This window comes from Schistocerca serialis, chromosome 7 (genome assembly GCF_023864345.2).
Source record: "Schistocerca serialis cubense isolate TAMUIC-IGC-003099 chromosome 7, iqSchSeri2.2, whole genome shotgun sequence".
NCBI lineage: Eukaryota > Metazoa > Arthropoda > Insecta > Orthoptera > Acrididae > Schistocerca > Schistocerca serialis.
In genome coordinates, this window is record NC_064644.1 from 628,139,725 (window position 1) to 628,159,224 (window position 19,500).

Here is a 19,500-nt window from a genome sequence, read left to right on the forward strand (position 1 = left end):
CCATTCTATGTACCACATTTCAGTAAATATTGGTGGTAATGAAGAGTGTTTCCCAGTAGTGTAACGTAACTGAAATGTCCCAGCATGTATTACAAACAAGATGTATTTATGGGTCTTTGGAGGGAGGGTATAGCTAACTTAGTTTTCAGTTTCTATTATTTAGTTTGTGATACACGTTTATTACTGAATTAACAACATTGTATCGTTTACATTGAAGGCTAGCTGTTCGTAATATTACATTAAAAACTATTTTTAATCAGAAGAAATGCGGAATTTCGCCTTTACGAGATTTTATTTTAAACAAAAACTTTGAAACAACCAATCTGATGACGTTACATGTGTATATTTTGCAATTAGCGACTGTAATACACGCAGCGCTATAGCACACTGACAATCTTTTGGTCAGAGTGTCATGGCAGCGAGCCACGCCCCCATGGCTTCAAAACGTAGTACGGCTGGGATACGTAGCGCCATCTCCCCTTATTCTTACCTCCATGGCGCTGAGGGTAAAGATATCGACCTCGCCTCAGCCAATTGCTGACCGATTACAGTCCTCCAATGACCAGACGACAACGGAAAAAAGCCTGCTCGGATGATAGAAGAGCAGCTCTCGCCCACTTGTTTATAGATCATCGTCCAGGGCTGACTTGGACAGGGAACGTCATTTAGTGAACTCTTAAAAGTGAACAGACAGTTCTTGTAAAAATTTCATTTGCTATGTACTGTGAAGTTTACCTTCAATCATTTGCACTTAGCCATTGAGGGCCTCTTTTGTCTTATATTACATGCAGTATTGCAGACTTAATCATTCAACAAGTCACAAAGACAAGTAAACCTTTTTAACTCATTTGTGTGACTTTGTTGCTAATTTGTTGGAGTGTTGTTGAATCTTCATTCACCTATCCTGTCACCTGACCCTGGGGCGCAGTTGTGTAATAATGCCAGGGACAAATTGTCTTAGCGGTGTACTGCACCAGAAGCCATTCCACAAACTCTCAAACCCGGCCTACCGTAACACGGTGGCAACTCGGCCTCCACAGCAGTATCGATGAGCCCTTTACAAAACTGGTGACGTGAGTTTACAAAACAACGCCAACTTTCCAGTGGTATCAAAAGGCATCACATGACTGTAAGCTGATGGTACTCAACTGTGTGATGCCCTGTCTATTGTGCAACACAAGCAAAGTGAGTTGCATTGAGCTCGTGTTCATCTGATCAGTAAAGTGAACAACAAACTGCAAGGTGTTCTCCAGTCAATCAGCATATTAGTACTTACATTACTGTTCACACAACAATTTGACACTCGGCACGGTGGCTGATGGGAGCGACAGCTGCTGGAGATACCTTCACATCAGCCACCTTCACATCAGCCACCACACTAAGTGTCAACCTAGTTTCTGATGATGTTGTTTACATTACTAGAATGAATTGTCTATGCCTCGTTACTTCCTTGATTATTTCTCCTATTATTATTCCACATCCTTACTTCACAATACTTCGTATTACTTTTTCGTTAAAATGTGTGTGGATACCTTTCTCTTCATTATTGTCTGGTTGGCAGTTGTCACCTTGTGCGTAGTCTCCTCATTCTTTGTTCAGTATATCAATATCTTTGATAAATGTCAATAAACAGTTTGCCGTCATCTGCTAAAATATTATATATCTTTCTTGACATAGTAAGGTATCCTCTGCACCAACACTTTAATTACAGGCTGTCCTCTATAGGATTTGTAGGGAAGCAGCCTACTCACGCTGTAATAAATTCACATCAGTTTCCGTTGTGTGGCAGCCAGTCTGCTGTAACTAGCTCTGACGTCATAAAAGTTGCGCAATACCTTAAAAATCAAGCAAATGAACTAAAACTTTTCTAGCATGTCAGAAATAATACTAAATTAATGTGTGTTAAATATCAGTTCGATAACTTCAGCCATTTCCGAGATTTGGACGTTTTTCTGGAAAAATCATTGGCGCAACAGAAAAGAGCTAGAGACTTCAAAATTTGTATTTAGATTCATCTTTCATAATGATTTAATAAAAACAGTACTTTGGATTTCACAAATTAAGACTTTAGTGGAAATTCATGATTTTCTGGTTTTCGTCTCAAGACTGAAGGAAGCAAGATAGATTAAGTAGGCTAGTAAATAAGGCTAGGATGTTTAGATTTAAATAGGTTGGAGGTCCGCTATGATTATGAAAATGTGTAAAGTTTTTTTTTAATACCTATAAAATTATAGCGATAGCGGATCTCAAAAGGGACAGTTCAGAGCTCATCTGCTGCGTGCAGGGTAATTAGATTAATTCTCTCGCCCAAAGTATTTAACTTAGCCACGTCAAAATTTTATTATCAATACTTACCTGCGTGCTGAATGCACGTTTAAATTAAGAGCTTCTTCGGCCATCAGCCAAAGAAGCTATAAATTATTATGTAACTTGAAGTGGTGCGTTACTAGCCCAGCGGCTAGTCGAGAGAGCCGGAAAGATCAGGCGTTCCCTTCGCCGTCCGCACCGCGGCTTTATATATAAGAACACTGCGCGAGGAAGCAAGGCCCCAGTTCTCTCCAGACGCTGAATGACACGCCATCTGTGTCGGTAGTCGCGTCGCATCAGTGTATCTGCTACAAACAGCCTCGGGTGCCGTATTAAGTGACTAGAGATATGCGGAACCATGAAAACATTTCATGTGAAGTGTTAATTCTGGAATGATTTTCATTATCTAGCTTCAGTTTGCGTATTGTCGTAATTTTCACGCGCCGTCGCGGGACAGACATTCTACCAAATATTTAGCGTGGCGTTTGATGGAATATTTTCATCAAATTATGGCGAGCATTCTTTTTAACATTTGATTCGGACATTTATAGTTGCATCAGCGCATTAGACTCTGAACTGTTCTGTTAGTTAGGTTGTAGGGATACTTGTGGTTTTTATTAGTGAATTTCAGAATATACTCAACTATTTTGGAAAACCGTTTTTGATTAGAAATCCCGGACAATCTCCTAATTCCTCAGAGCTATAAGCTGCAGCTATAAGAACATTCTCAGGTAAAGTGGGCACTAGGATATCTATTTACTGGCTCCAAGTTTTATTAAATCACTTTCTGGGGGTCACGGAGTAAATAGAGAGCCAGTGTTGAGAACGGCAAAAGACAGCAATAACAACATTCAAAAAGCTAGAACTAATTCAACACGCAAGCATATATCCAACAATTAATTAGATTCTTACAAACTTGCACCCGCCGCCCCACATATGGTGCATCGGCCGGGAAACTCAACTAAGTGAAAGTGATTTTTAACTATTCGGATTCGCGAGTGAAATGCGACACGCAACTGAGTATAGAACAGTGAATGTGTTACGTGTGCATGTGGACGACGCAATTGGATTAACAACGCATCTGGATTGACGGAGCTGGCACTGAGTCTAGCGGTGCTGCCGGCATCGCGAGAAGCCAGTCTCGCTGCACCGCAGTCGTCCGCTGGAGCAGCCGGCGCAGAGCCTGCAATTGCGGGCCACGCAAACACACAACAGCCGTCGGAGAGCCGTCCGCAGCTCAACGTGCCACGTCGCATCAGGAATCCTGGTACGTCGCGCCGGCAACGCCATACGTCGTGCAGAAGGAACTAAGTTAAGTGAAAAGCTGTTAAAAATTTTACTAACCTGCACTAAAAGACTGTCGGCGATGGAACCGTCAAAAGAAGCTGAGGTTAAACTTAAATCAGAACCTATGTCTGTTGAGGGAACTGTAAATCCAGACAACGGTTCGAGTGTAAATATGCATGAAAGTAGTAATGTTAAGGTGAAACATGAAGTATTGTCTCCTGACCGTAGTGTAAAATGGGGCAATGATTCAATAATAGAGACCCCTGTAGTAAAGCGGAAAGTAGAAATTGTAAATTTATTGGATGATAGTTTCTCTGATGAATTAAAAATGAAACAGTCATCAGAGATGGTAGAGTTTAAGAAGGAGAAGTTAGATATGACTAATCAATCAGAAGTTTCGTTTGGTTTTGATGATTCTGGTATTGGAGCTAGTTTTTTGTCACCTGAGTGTGATAAAAAGCCAGCTAGTGAGCAACCCAAAGATGCTGGGGCTGTTGATCTAAATGTTATATTACAAGCAATAGCTGCCAGTCAAACAAATTTTAATATGCGGTTTGAGGCAATGGACAATAAATTAGAATCCAATAATGCTGAAATGTCAGCCAGTAATGCTAGAATGAATGCTGAATTAAAGGCTGAAATAAGTGAACAGGTCAAAAACAGTAATGCTGAATTAAAGTCTGAAATTTTGGCCAGCCAAACAAATTTTAATAAACGATTGGAGGTAATGGACGATACCTTCAAGGCTGGTTGCAATAAGTTGAAAGAGGATCTAGACAGTTTGAATTACAAAATTGATTGCAATCATGAGGATATTAAGAAAAAGGTTGCTCAACAGTTTTCTGAAATGTATAAAACAGTTAAATCCGAAGTTGCTGAGGTTCGCAAAGACTTCCAAATGGAAGATGCGAAGCTGGAGCACAAGTTAACAGAAAAGATCGAGGCGGAGTCTGAACTGTGCTCAGATAGATTTAAAGATGTTAATATAAAAGTAAACATATGTCAAGCAGAAGTAGAAGCAATCAAAACTGACACTACTCATATTGTGCAAAGAGTAGATAATGTCGAAATGAAAGTAGAAAATATAAGTACTAACATTGCTAACATTGAGAGTAAAGTAGCTTCAGTAACTTCTGGTAATGGTAATGTACAACAAGTTGTAGCTGCAAACGCCGCTTTTATCGGGTGTCGGCAGTTCTTGCGGTTCGATCCAGATAAAAATATCCACCCGCTAGATTTCTGGAACGATTTTGAAGATGTGATTCCACCAACTTGGTCTGAGCGAGAGAAAATATCATTTATTAGAAGCCATTTAGCAGGTGACGCCATGCGTTGGTCAGCTGATGTTATGTTGAAATGTAAAACATTAGCGGAATTTAAAACAGCTTTTATTAATGAGTATTGGTCTAGCAATAAGCAAAATGAAGTGTTAAGAGAATTTTGGAGTGGAAAACGCTTCAATGCAGGCAAGGAATCTATTAAAGAATTTGCTAGGTCATGGATTTCACGTTTGTCACATTTGGCGGAAAAGCTAAAACCAGAAATGATTATACTAGGTCTGGAAGCCAAACTGCCATGGTACTGGCAAACAAGAATTATATCAGCCCCTAGAGACAATCTGGATCGTTTCATTGAATATTTGGAACGTGTAGAACGTGTTGCTGCCAATGAGGAGCAAGCACGTAATAACCGTAATGCCAATAATAATAATAATAGTAATTTTAGGAACGAGCAAAATGGCAATGTAAACATCAGAACAGTAGGTGTTCGTCATCCTAAGAGAGATAGGAATTGGGGAAATAATTATCAGAACCAACAATGGCGTCCAAGGGATAATAATTTTGTTCCAAACAGAAATATGCATGTAAACAACAGTACGGAAAGTAAGGCTATGCCAGCTAACTATAATGAAAATAAAGGAAACAGTAGTAGACCTAGGCAGGAAAACTAGTTCCCGTCTATGAGGACACTGGCGCTCACCAGGCGGTTACTTTTCCTAAGCCAGTAGTTAAGGGAATTGGTAAGACAGATCAGAATACTCAAACTGAACAGATGGATGAAATGTCGGTAGCACCTAAGGATACAACAGAAATATTAGATCACTCACAGTATTTGATAGATACCGTGTTAGAAACGCTTTCTAAGTGGGAAGAGAAAGAGAAGGCGCATCAGTGTAACAGTAGGGATAAGCTACAAAATACTGAATTGACAGGTGAAGAAGCAGAAGAAATTCATGCTTATATTTACGATGAGGATGATGTGCTCTTATCTAAAGTGCCTGTGCAGGATGTTGATAATGTACTAATAGATTTAGGACAGGAGATAAGTGGGAATGTAGAGGGTAGGCTGTTTGGGGTCGATGAACCCAGTAGCTGTGACCAGTTGTCACTTGAGAAGGAAACCGACGATAATGGTGAAAGTGGTTTAGCTGTAACTAATGTTATGCCCGGTCTGGAGGCGCAGAATCGCTCAGACTACAGTAATTTGGGTCATGTTCAGCAAACTAAATGTAATGAAGTCGTGCGGTGTTTCGATTTAAAATTAATAGACCGACTGGAAAAGGCAGCTGAAAATGTAATTCAGGAAACCCCTACACACTGTGACCTAAATGTAATGAAGACAGATGTCGATCACTTTAGTTGGAGACAAATCCAAAAGGAACTACTAGATGAATGTGAGGAACCACCTGTACAACCTAGAATAAGCCACCCTATAATAATAGTAAATATGTTGGGTATCAATGTACGTTGTCTCTTAGACAGTGGAAGTGAGGTGAGTGCAATATCTCAGTCCTTCTTTGATGCGTTACCTGGTAAGGACAAACTTACAGTAATGAGGGTATCAGGACTAAGAATAATTGGTGCTACTGGCAAGGTGTCAAAAACAGTAAAGCAAGAAGCTTTGCTGCCCTTTAACATTAATGGTAATTTAATTGATCATCCATGTTTAATTGTAAACAATCTCAGTATTGAGGTTTTAATTGGCATAGATTTCTTGTCAAAATATCAGAGTGTTGTTGACTTTGAAAGAAGCCAGTTAAAAATGGTCTTGCCAATAACCGGAGTAATTATAGTACCTTTTAGTGATAAACATGTAGTAACTGATCATGAAACTTGGGAGCTGCCTATACGAGTTCTGAAAAACAGGAGATATTGGGACGAAGGTGTTAATCGTAATGACAATAAGCTGAACACAGAAGAAGAAGCAATTATTTTAGACAAAATAGAAGCTAAATTGCAGGAAATCGATAGGATTTCAGACAATCAAAAGGAAGAACTGAGACAAGTTCTAAAAAGGCATCATAAGGTATTTTCGGATCGACCTGGCATAGTCAAGGGTTATGAATGTCATTTACAAGTGAAACCCGGCCAAGTATTTTTCAGGAAGCCATACCAAATACATGTAGCTAGGAAGGAGGCAGTTCGGAAGGAGATACAGAGAATGCTAGAGTGGGGTGTGATTGAAAAAGCGGTCAGTGAGTACAATAATCCTCTTGTTGTTGTACCAAAAAGAGACGGGAGTGTCAGATTGGTCTTGGACGCTCGTTGGTTGAATGAAATAGTGGTTAGGGAAAGTGATAGACCGCAGAACATGGACGAGTTACTGCAAAAATTCCGGGGAGTAAAATTCTTAACGTCTATGGACATCACGTGTGGGTATTGGAATTTGCCACTGGCGGAAAGTTCAAGGAAGTACACAGCTTTCTTGTACGAAGGAGTTTGTTACCAATACCGTGTGGTACCTTTCGGACTTAATATCTCTGTTTGTGCCTTTGTACGTGTGATGTGCCATGTTTTAGGACCAGCTTTAAGCAATAAAATAACAGTCTACGTAGATGATCTGTTAATAGCAACTCCTACCTGGGAAGAACACATAGCTTTATTAGAGGAAGTGTTCGAGGCTATTGAGAGAGGTGGCATGAAACTAAAGATTGAAAAGACAGAGTGCGTTAAAGAGGAAATAGGTTTCTTGGGATATAGGATAAGTGGAAAAGGTATTCTGCCTGACCCAGGCAAGCTAGCAGTCATTGAAAAATTTGAGGCTCCCAGAAACAAGAAGCAGTTGAGATCAATGTTCGGTCTTTTCGGCTTCTATAGGCGTTTTGTTAGTGATCAGGCTTTTAATGCTCCCTGTCTTCACCTCCTGCTGAAAAAGAATACCCCTTGGGTTTGGACAGCAGAATGTCAACAGGCGTTTGAGGTGCTTAAACAGACTTTAATTAATAGTCCAATTTTGCATCATCCTGACTTTGAAAAACCTTTCTGTATGTCTGTTGATGCTAGTGGCTATGGTATAGCTGTGGAGATATTCCAAACAGAAATAGAGAACGAACAAGAAGTGCACAAGACTATAGCTTTCGCCAGTCGATCTTTACAGGCAGCAGAGAGAAATTACGGCATCTCAGAACTGGAAGCATTAGCAATTGTATTTGGGGTACAGAAGTTTGAGCAGTATCTATTAGGTCACAAGATAATAGTTTACAGTGACCATAAGGCATTGACCTTTTTAAAGACCTGTAAATTGAGGAATGCTCGTTTGGTAAGATGGTCATTGTATCTCCAGCAGTTTGACCTTGAGGTTAGATATATTCAAGGGAAAGACAATCTGGTAGCTGATGGGTTATCTAGAAGTGCGGAGCTCTGTGATGACGCAGGAATTACAGCAACAGACCCAAATGAAATTCGAATGTTTGCATTGCACGAAGTAAAGGAAGAAAGTGCATTAAAGAGGGTGATTAAGAACTTGAGACGTGAGCAGAATGCAGATGACCAACTGAAATTAGTGAAGAGCTATTTAGGAAATGCGAGCTATCCTAAGGTTTCGCAATACTATTGTTTGCATAAAGGTATTCTGTTTAGGAGGAAAAAGGTAGGTGTTTCTGAGTGGAAGCTGTGCTTTCCCTCACAACATGTAGACTTACTAATCGACTATGTACACCTGAGGTATGGGCACTACGGTGCAAAGAAGTGCATTGCAAAATTACAAGAGAAGGTTGTATTTGACAACATGTACTGCCGTGTGGCCAAGCGTCTAGCATCGTGTGTAGTGTGCCAAAAGGTCCGTGCTGCCAACACCAGAATACAAGGGGATATGCATTCAGTAGAGCCAACTGAAACCCTAGAATTACTGGCTTGTGATTTGTTTGGCCCTCTTCCTGTTTCGAGAGGTGGTTGCACCCATGTTTTTGTTGTGGTGGATGGATTCAGTAAATATGTTAAGCTATACCCAATTAAAAGAGCAAATGCAAAAACATTGGTTGAAAAGTTGGAAAAGGATTTCTTCGTGAACGTTGGCGTTCCGAAGAATTTGCTGTCTGACAATGGACCTCAATTTACTTCTGATAGATTTAAGGAATGTCTAGATAAGGCAGGCGTGAAACATCTGAAAATATCTGCGTATTTCCCCCAAGGAAATATGAGTGAACGTATTATGAGGGAATTGAATAGGCTTTGCAGAACTTATTGTGCTCGGAAACACTCAAGTTGGGCAGAGCACATTAAGTATTTTGAGAATGTAATTAACAACTTAAGACATGATGCAACTGGTTTTGCACCTTGTGAATTGATGTTTGGCCAAGAACCGCACAATGTGATTGCAGATATGGTAGAATTCCCTATTCTAACGCAAATATCCACAGACGAGAAGAAACTAAAGGCTAGGGCTAATATGAGAAAAAGAGCGTTGGAAAGGAAGAAGCGTCATGACGCAAAAGCTGTACCTACTAGCTTTGAAATAGGTCAATTAGTCCTTGTCAAAACCAAAGAAAAATCAAAGAAAGTAAATGCAGAAACCAAGAAATTCATGTTTGTATACCAAGGACCTTTCAGGATAATAGGAAAACCACATGCCAATGCATATAGGCTGGAGTACCCTAAAAGTAAGAAGCTATTAGGTCTCAGGAACGTGATTGACCTAAAGAAATTTATAGGTAGTGAATGAATGCTGTAGGGAGGAGGTTGTTCTTTAACCTCTACACAGTGTGGCAGCTGTGCAGTCCCAGCTGTGTGAGATCTTCTTTCCCTTTCAGGTCTCACTCACTCTTCATCTTTCCTATCTACAAAAATTTCGACATCTTCTTCCAACACATAAAATTTTCCGTTATAACTCTTCTTTACAGCATTAAACCAATGAATGCTGTAGGGAGGAGGTTGTTCTGTAACCTCTACGCAGTGTGGCAGCTGTGCAGTCCCAGCTGGGTGAGATCTTCTTTCCTTTTCAGGTCTCACTCACTCTTCCTCTTTCCTGTCCACAAAAATTTCGACCTCTTCTTTCCAGACATGAAAATTTTCTGTCATGACTATCAAGCCATGAGTTATGTAACCATTCTATCTACCGATTAGTGAAGAAAAATACCTAATGTGACAAACCTAATAGTGACAAACAATAGAGAAGTATGACGTAATTAAGATATAAAATGTATTTGAGTAACAATTATGTATAGTACCCTGGTCATATAGTAAGTACAAAGTGCTGTTTTATTGGAAATGGTCCACCAACAGTAATTTAAAAAGATATATGAATTCATATACAAGCAGGATCTGAAGTGGTAGTGAAACTTAGTGTATGCATTAGAGCTAACTAAGAAATAGTAAAAGAGATTGCTTAGTGTTATGAAAAATATGCAGATAAGTTGTAAGGATGAACTCACCTGGTGTAGCAAGGAAAGGCAATGTAATAAAATTGAGCAGTGTTTGTGGTTGAGACGTGAAGGACACGTCCCTGAAGTATTTATAAGGTTGGAGCTGGCCATTATTTTAGTGTAGTGTGTGACAGGATACACCTACACGTATTGAGGTTATGAGTTGGAGGCGTGAATGCGACCATAGGTACCCATATGTTAGATGAGACAGAGCAGCTCATGGTGTCCTATAGGTTTAAGGAATTTAGCATTACGGTCGTCCATAATTACTTGATGCACTTTAGTGGTAGGTCGAGAGAGACTACCTGAGGTTTCAGCGTCCGATTGAGTGGAAATGGATTGCCACGTGAGCAAACTAATCAACTACAATACACTATGAATATGAAATAAATGTGCTTTCCTATGCTTTAAATTTAAATGGAGTGAGTATTACCTAAGTTCATACACTAGCAAAGTAAGTAAGTACATAATGACAGACGTAAAACATTATTTTAGCTCCGCATAAATACACTTCAAAGTAAGTAAGTACGTAATTGCAGATGTGGAACTGACAACAGCAGAGGACCAATAAGTGGATTTTGTAGTCAACTAAACGTAGTGTGTTTTGAACACTCACAACTGTACTATTACCAAAAGTTACTCACATGTACATGGAAGCTGAGAAAACAACCACTAATCATACTCATACTATCTCTAAGAATAAGGTAATCAAAGATGAGTCAGTTAAGTAAATAAGATGCAGATTTGTCAGGAATGTACCGAGCATTGGTTCAGTGTTCCGGCCCAGAAATAATAAATTTAGATTAAATATGATTTATGATTATATGCCTTAGGAGCATAAATTTTCTCTAATACGTGACTAACGGCGTTTTGAGCCATTTGTTTACCGATTTTATGACAGTTAAGTAACCGTGAGAGTAAAATTAAAGAGGTTCTGTTAACTTTGTTCCAGCAAAATATTGGAAGATAAAATGTATATATCCCCATTTCATTGTGACCCACCCTTAGATGTTAAGTGAACAGAGGCTGAGGCACTCTTTTTGTTTGTTCTACAGGACAAACCAGATAATGGCAGCCTGGTAGCTGCGTGAAAGCGTGGAGTGACTTGGACACAACTCACAGTGACCCCTCCCCTTTCCCCCATGTAATTTAGAGAGAACGAGAAGGACGCACACCATAGCAACTTCCCCTCCTCTACCCTTGTGAATGGAAGTGTAGGACGTCAGCCAAAGCGGCTACAACCACGTGTGTAAAAATTATTTGTGAACTTTTTCTTTCAGGTTTAGAAAAGACTGTTAAGAGATAATCATCTGTTTATGTATCATGTTATTTTCTTTGGATTTGTGAATGTAAAAATGTATTTAATGGATCTAAGATTTTCATAATTTTTCAATTTGTATGTGTTTGTTTGTCTAAGGCAATATGTAGGCCAAAATATTTCATTGACTTTGCTTAAAATTTTGAGTAATGACATTGTTTAAGAGGCAGTGAACATGACCACAATTTAAATAATTAATGTAGGTAATCAGTTTTCTTTAATATTTCTACAGGTTTATATTTCAATTTTGATTTTTCATAGGGAGTTAAACTGTACTCTTGCTTCCCTTTTTGTAATTAAATTTTTTTTTCATTCATTAACATTCATAAACAAAAAATTTAAGTAGAGGGTGATGTAGGGAAGCAGCCTACTCACGCTGTAATAAATTCACATCAGTTTCCGTTGTGTGGCAGCCAGTCTGCTGTAACTAGCTCTGACGTCATAAAAGTTGCGCAATACCTTAAAAATCAAGCAAATGAACTAAAACTTTTCTAGCATGTCAGAAATAATACTAAATTAATGTGTGTTAAATATCAGTTCGATAACTTCAGCCATTTCCGAGATTTGGACGTTTTTCTGGAAAAATCATTGGCGCAACAGAAAAGAGCTAGAGACTTCAAAATTTGTATTTAGATTCATCTTTCATAATGATTTAATAAAAACAGTACTTTGGATTTCACAAATTAAGACTTTAGTGGAAATTCATGATTTTCTGGTTTTCGTCTCAAGACTGAAGGAAGCAAGATAGATTAAGTAGGCTAGTAAATAAGGCTAGGATGTTTAGATTTAAATAGGTTGGAGGTCCGCTATGATTATGAAAATGTGTAAAGTTTTTTTTTTTTACCTATAAAATTATAGCGATAGCGGATCTCAAAAGGGACAGTTCAGAGCTCATCTGCTGCGTGCAGGGTAATTAGATTAATTCTCTCGCCCAAAGTATTTAACTTAGCCACGTCAAAATTTTATTATCAATACTTACCTGCGTGCTGAATGCACGTTTAAATTAAGAGCTTCTTCGGCCATCAGCCAAAGAAGCTATAAATTATTATGTAACTTGAAGTGGTGCGTTACTAGCCCAGCGGCTAGTCGAGAGAGCCGGAAAGATCAGGCGTTCCCTTCGCCGTCCGCACCGCGGCTTTATATATAAGAACACTGCGCGAGGAAGCAAGGCCCCAGTTCTCTCCAGACGCTGAATGACACGCCATCTGTGTCGGTAGTCGCGTCGCATCAGTGTATCTGCTACAAACAGCCTCGGGTGCCGTATTAAGTGACTAGAGATATGCGGAACCATGAAAACATTTCATGTGAAGTGTTAATTCTGGAATGATTTTCATTATCTAGCTTCAGTTTGCGTATTGTCGTAATTTTCACGCGCCGTCGCGGGACAGACATTCTACCAAATATTTAGCGTGGCGTTTGATGGAATATTTTCATCAAATTATGGCGAGCATTCTTTTTAACATTTGATTCGGACATTTATAGTTGCATCAGCGCATTAGACTCTGAACTGTTCTGTTAGTTAGGTTGTAGGGATACTTGTGGTTTTTATTAGTGAATTTCAGAATATACTCAACTATTTTGGAAAACCGTTTTTGATTAGAAATCCCGGACAATCTCCTAATTCCTCAGAGCTATAAGCTGCAGCTATAAGAACATTCTCAGGTAAAGTGGGCACTAGGATATCTATTTACTGGCTCCAAGTTTTATTAAATCACTTTCTGGGGGTCACGGAGTAAATAGAGAGCCAGTGTTGAGAACGGCAAAAGACAGCAATAACAACATTCAAAAAGCTAGAACTAATTCAACACGCAAGCATATATCCAACAATTAATTAGATTCTTACAAACTTGCACCCGCCGCCCCACAGATTGTCCACGTATTTTGAGCTTTTTAGCTACCACTCAATATACAGGGTGTCCCAGCTTTTTAGCTACCACTCAATATACAGGGTGTCCCAAAATAATGTATACGCTCTTTGAAACAGAGAATATCGTTAATTAAAGGAGACAGAAATTCAATTTTTATGGGTAATAATTAAGAAGGCGGTGAAAAACATAACAATGATTTCTTCTGTTTCAGGATTGTCAGCGAACATGGCGTTATCGTTTGAACAAAGGAAATGGATGCTAAAGTGTTACTGGAAAACAGAGAATGTGAGTGTTGTATGCTGACATGTTGTTGTTGTTGTTGTTTTCAGTCCTGAGACTAGTTGATGCAGCTCTCCATGCTACTCTATCATGTGCAAGCTTCTTCATCTCCCAGTACCTACTGCAACCTACATCCTTCTGAATCTGCTTAATGTATTCATTTCTTGGTCTCCCTCTACGATTTTTACCCTCCACACTGCCCTCCAATGCTAAATTTGTGATCCCTTCATGCCTCAAAACATGTCCTACCAACCGATCCCTTCTTTTAGTCAAGTTGTGCCACAAACTTCTCTTCTCCCCAATCCTATTCAATACCTCCTCATTAGTTACGTGATCTACCCACCTTATCTTTAGCATTCTTCTGTAGCACCACATCTCGAAAGCTTCTATTCTCTTCTTGTCCAAACTAGTTATTGTCCATGTTTCACTTCCATACATGGCTATAGTCCATACAAATACTTTCAGAAACGACTTCCTGACACTTAAATCTATACTCGACGTTAACAAATTTCTCTTCTTCAGAAACGATTTCCTTGCCATTGCCAGTCTACATTTTATATCCTCTCTACTTCGACCATCATCAGTTATTTTACTCCCCAAATAGCAAAACTCCTTTACTACTTTAAGTGTCTTATTTCCTAATCTAATTCCCTCAGCATCACCCGATTTAATTTGACTACATTCCATTATCCTCGTTTTGCTTTTGTTGATGTTCATCTTATATCCTCCTTTCAAGACACTGTCCATTCTGTTCAACTGCTCTTCCAAGTCCTTTGCTGTCTCTGACAGAATTACAATGTCATCGGCGAACCTCAAAGTTTTTACTTCTTCTCCATGAATTTTAATACCTTCCCCGAATTTTTCTTTTGTTTCCTTTACTGCTTGCTCAATATACAGATTGAATAACATTGGGGAGAGGCTACAACCCTGTCTCACTCCTTTCCCAACCACTGCTTCCCTTTCATGCCCCTCGACTCTTATAACTGCCATCTGGTTTCTGTACAAATTGTAAATAGCCCTTCGCTCCCTGTATTTTACCCCTGCCACCTTCAGAATTTGAAAGAGAGTATTCCAGTTAACATTGTCAAAAGCCTTCTCTAAGTCTACAAATGCTAGAAATGTAGGTTTGCCTTTTCTTAATCTTTCTTCTAAGATAAGTCGTAAGGTTAGTATTGCCTCGCGTGTTCCAACGTTTCTACGGAATCCAAACTGATCTTCCCCGAGGTCTGCTTCTACCAGTTTTTCCATTCGTCTGTAAAGAATTCGCGTTAGTATTTTGCAGCTGTGGCTTATTAAACTGATAGTTCGGTAATTTTCACATCTGTCAACACCTGCTTTCTTTGGGATTGGAATTATTATATTCTTCTTGAAGTCTGAGGGTATTTCGCCTGTCTCATACATCTTGCTCACCAGATGGTAGAGTTTTGTCAGGACTGGCTCTCCCAAGGTTGTCAGTAGTTCTAATGGAATGTTGTCTACACCGGGGTCCTTGTTTCGACTCAGGTCTTTCAGTGCTCTGTCAAACTCTTCACGCAATATCATATCTCCCATTTCATCTTCATGTACATCCTCTTCCATTTCCATAGTATTGTCCTCAAGTACATCGCCCTTGTATAAACCCTCTATATACTCCTTCCACCTTTCTGCCTTCCCTTCTTTGCTTAGAACTGGATTGCCATCTGAGCTCTTGATATTCATACAAGTGGTTCTCTTCTCTCCAAAGGTCTCTTGAATTTTCTTGTAGGCAGTATCTATCTTACCCCTAGTGAGACAAGCCTCTACATCCTTACATTTGTCCTCTAGCCATCCCTGCTTCGCCATTTTGCACTTCCTGTCGATCTCATTTTTGAGACGTTTGTATTCCTTTTTGCCTGCTTCATTTACTGCATTTTTATATTTTCTCCTTTCATCAATTAAATTCAATATTTCTTCTGTTACCCAAGGATTTCTATTAGCCCTCGTCTTTTTACCTACTTGATCGTCTGCTGCCTTCACTACTTCATCCCTCAGAGCTACCCATTCTTCTTCTACTGTATTTCTTTCCCCCATTCCTGTCAATTGTTCCCTTATGCTCTCCCTGAAACTCTCTACAACCTCTGGTTCTTTCAGTTTAACCAGGTCCCATCTCCTTAAATTCCCACCTGTTTGCAGTTTCTTCAGTTTCAATCTGCAGTTCATAACCAATAGATTGTGGTCAGAATCCACATCTGCCCCTGGAAATGTCTTACAATTTAAAACCTGGTTCCTAAATCTCTGTCTTACCATTATATAATCTATCTGATACCTTTTAGTATCTCCGCGATTTTTCCAGGTATACAACCTTTTTTTATGATTCTTGAACCAAGTGTTGGCTATGATTAAGTCATGCTCTGTGCAAAATTCTACAAGGCGGCTTCCTCTTTCATTTCTTCCCCCCAATCCATATTCACCTACTATGTTTCCTTCTCTCCCTTTTCCTACTGACGAATTCCAGTCACCCATGACTATTAAATTTTCGTTTCCCTTCACTACCTGAATAATTTCTTTTATCTCGTCATACGTTTCATCTATTTCTTCATCATCTGCAGAGCTAGTTGGCGTATAAACTTCTACTACTGTAGTAGGCATGGGCTTTGTGTCTATCTTGGTGACAATAATGCGTTCACTATGCTGTTTGTAGTAGCTAATTTGCATTCCTATTTTTTTATTCATTATTAAACCTACTCCTGCATTACCCCTATTTGATTTTGCATTTATAACCCTGTCCAAAAGTCTTGTTCCTCCTGCCACCGAACTTCACTAATTCCCACTATATCTAACTTTAATCTATCCATTTCCCTTTTTAAATTTTCTAACCTGCCTGCCCGATTAAGGGATTTGACATTCCACGCTCCGATCCGTAGAACGCCAGTTTTCTTTCTCCTGATAACGACGTCCTCTTGAGTAGTCCCCGCCTGGAGATCTGAATGGGGGACTATTTTACCTCTGGAATATTTTACCCAAGAGGACGCCATCATCATTTAATCATACAGTAAACCTGCATGTTCTCGGGAAAAATTGGAGACATTGGAGAGCTGAATTTGGAATACCACCACCAACAAGAGTAACAATTCTAATAATCAGAGATAAGTTTGAAATCGAAGAAACAGTGCACAATGAGAAGAAGAGACATAGCGGACGAAAGAGAAGTTTAACAGACAACGAGGGTTTTGATGCAGTAATCCAGGCATACACACGATCCCCGAAGAAATATGTGAGGCAATGCTCTCATGGGACTGGGATCTGCAGAAGCAGGGGTCATACAATTTTGCCATCTCAGAACTTTAAGCCTTACATTCCAAGACTTCTCCATGCTCTTAACGAGGATGATCCTGATAGGCGAAGCGAATTTTGTGAGTGGCACATGGAAATGGAAATGAGCGTTTGGCGTCAGTGGCCGGGAGGCCCCTCGCGGGGCAGGTCCGGCCGCCGTATCGCAGGTCTTATTACATTCGGCGCCACATTGGGCGACCTGCACGCCGGATGGGGATGAAATGATGATGAACACAACACAACACCCAGTCCCTGAGCGGAGAAAATCTCCGACCCAGCCGGGAATCGAACCCGGGCCCAGAGGACGGCAATCCGTCACGCTGACCACTCAGCTACTGGGGCGGACAGTGGCACATTAACAGATGTGAAGAAGAGCAATGTTTCCAAGATCGAATTATTTGGTCAGATGAAGCGACGTTTGAACTTGATGGAGCAATTAACAACCATAATTGCGTGTACTGGGCCAGGGAGAATCCATATGTAACTGAGCAAAGGCATGTTAATCTACTAGGAGTAACAGTCTGGTGTGGTCTGTCTTCTAGAGGGTTGATCAGGCCGTACTTCTTCAACAACACTGTCACGGGTGACTCGTACTTGGAAATGTTGTAAATGATAACTCCTGGTCTTAGCGTTGTGTCTGGAATGGAAGATTATTACTTTCAACAGGATGGGGTGCCACCTCACTTTCACCTGGATGTGAAGGCATTTCTCAATCATACATTCCGTACCAGATGGATAGGACGAAGATGGAGTGTGGAGTATCCCGCTCAATCTCCAGATTTAACTCCTCTAGACTTCTTTCTTTGGGGTACTCTCAAGAATACAGTTTACACTGTGAGACCACACACACTGGATGACCTTAGAGAGCAAATTAAACAAGTCTGTGCTGCTATTCCATTGGAAACAATAACATTGGCATGTCGCTCAGTTGTAAGTCTTTGTCGACAGTGTATTGCGATTAACAGACACCACTTTGAACATTTACCATCTTAAGTCGGGCCATGAGGCACCTAGTACCACTAAAATTGTATTTCTAACCCCTTTCATTAAAGAGATGTTCAGTTTCAAAGAATGTATACATTATTTTGGGACATTCTGTATTTCTTATAACTACCAGGATGCCAACTATTACTATAATATTTTGGGCCAAATAACTCTAGCATTAACTTTTCCTGTGTGCTGGACAACCAGTACTTCTTAAACATTTCCTGAAAATCATTCCAAGAAGGGAATTCTGCGAATGACCAGTTCCTCATTTAGCATCATCCTCTTCCAAATAACTCGGGGAAAAATCAGTTTTTTGGATTCATCACAACACTTAAGCTGGGACTTATAAAATATCTTTAAAAACATGTAGAATGTATATCTGCCTCTGGGTTTAACTTAATACCTCCAGTTTCAATATTTGCATAAGTAGTATCCAATTTATTATTAAAGTCAGATTTTAATTCTGCAAAAACCTTGAATAGCTCTTCCATCTCATATTGGCATATGGTAAAACCATAACGAGTTTGCACCTAATATTCTACTGCTGCTAACTTGAGGCTAAACAAGTGCTGTATCGTTATAAGAGGCACAGGGGAAAGCTAGTGTGCAGGGGTTTACTCCAATTCACTACTACCAATGTCACATCATCATAACATCTGTGCTTAACATACAAAGGATTACACCATAATATAATTGTGATATTAAATCTAAATTAAATGCTCCAAACTTCATCAGTGTAGGCTTAAGTATATTATTTTTAACATTTTAAGGTCTCTGAATGATCAAATGAATATGAAGGGCTTATTTCAATAGTCGTACAAGTCCATTTTTGTTCATTCTGAGATACAGAGTCCTAAAATTAAATGAGCGCTGAAAAATCTGCAGTTGAGATACCAGAAATATTCAATTATACTATTGAAATAAGCCCTTCATATGTCAGGCAAAATATACGACCTTAAGAAAAAATAGTGGCACTAAATAATAGAACTAGAGAGCCTAAAACTGGTCATAATATACAAATGCACATCATGTACATCACAATCAAAAGTTATTTGGGTTTTTATGAAAAATTAAAGGTTCTAAATACTAGACTTAGAAACATCCTCAGTAAGATGTAAACATCTTCTATATGTAGCACCAATAAGTTACCTCTTTTGGTTTTCAAATTATTTACTAAAAACCAAATTTGAAATGAAGTCCTTACTCATAATTGATTATCATTTGTATTTGTAATAGAAAGTTGTACCTACAGTACGCGATTGCAATAGTGCAGTAATACAGCTATAGCAAGTTTCGAGACAGTTCATAAATAACTATGAGAACAAGGAATCTTAAAAAGGCTGTTCAGAGGTCTTGTTCTACTGTCGATTCCGCTTTAAAAAATTGTAGCCAGCTAAAACATTTTAATAACTAAACCAAACTTAATTCTATTTATATACAAATTGAGAAGATTACAAATTGTTAAACAATTATTATTAATTAATACGTGTCCGAGAAATGGGCCTTTTAGATTCTGACCCTGT

The 19,500-nt window shown here is 39.3% G+C and overlaps 1 protein-coding gene across 3 annotated transcripts in view; it reads left to right on the forward strand.

Annotated features, from left to right (window-relative positions):
* Positions 1–19,500, forward strand: part of LOC126412549 (molybdenum cofactor biosynthesis protein 1-like) — a 289,749-nt gene that overhangs the window by 32,931 nt on the left and 237,318 nt on the right. For 2 of the 3 annotated variants that reach the window (XM_050082197.1, XM_050082196.1), the window contains one exon: positions 13,632–13,705. The exons of the other annotated variant lie outside the window; for it this stretch is intronic. In XM_050082197.1, the coding sequence (XP_049938154.1) occupies positions 13,632–13,705 (74 nt within the window). The remainder of the gene's footprint in view (positions 1–13,631; positions 13,706–19,500) is intronic. 3 annotated transcript variants of the gene reach the window in all.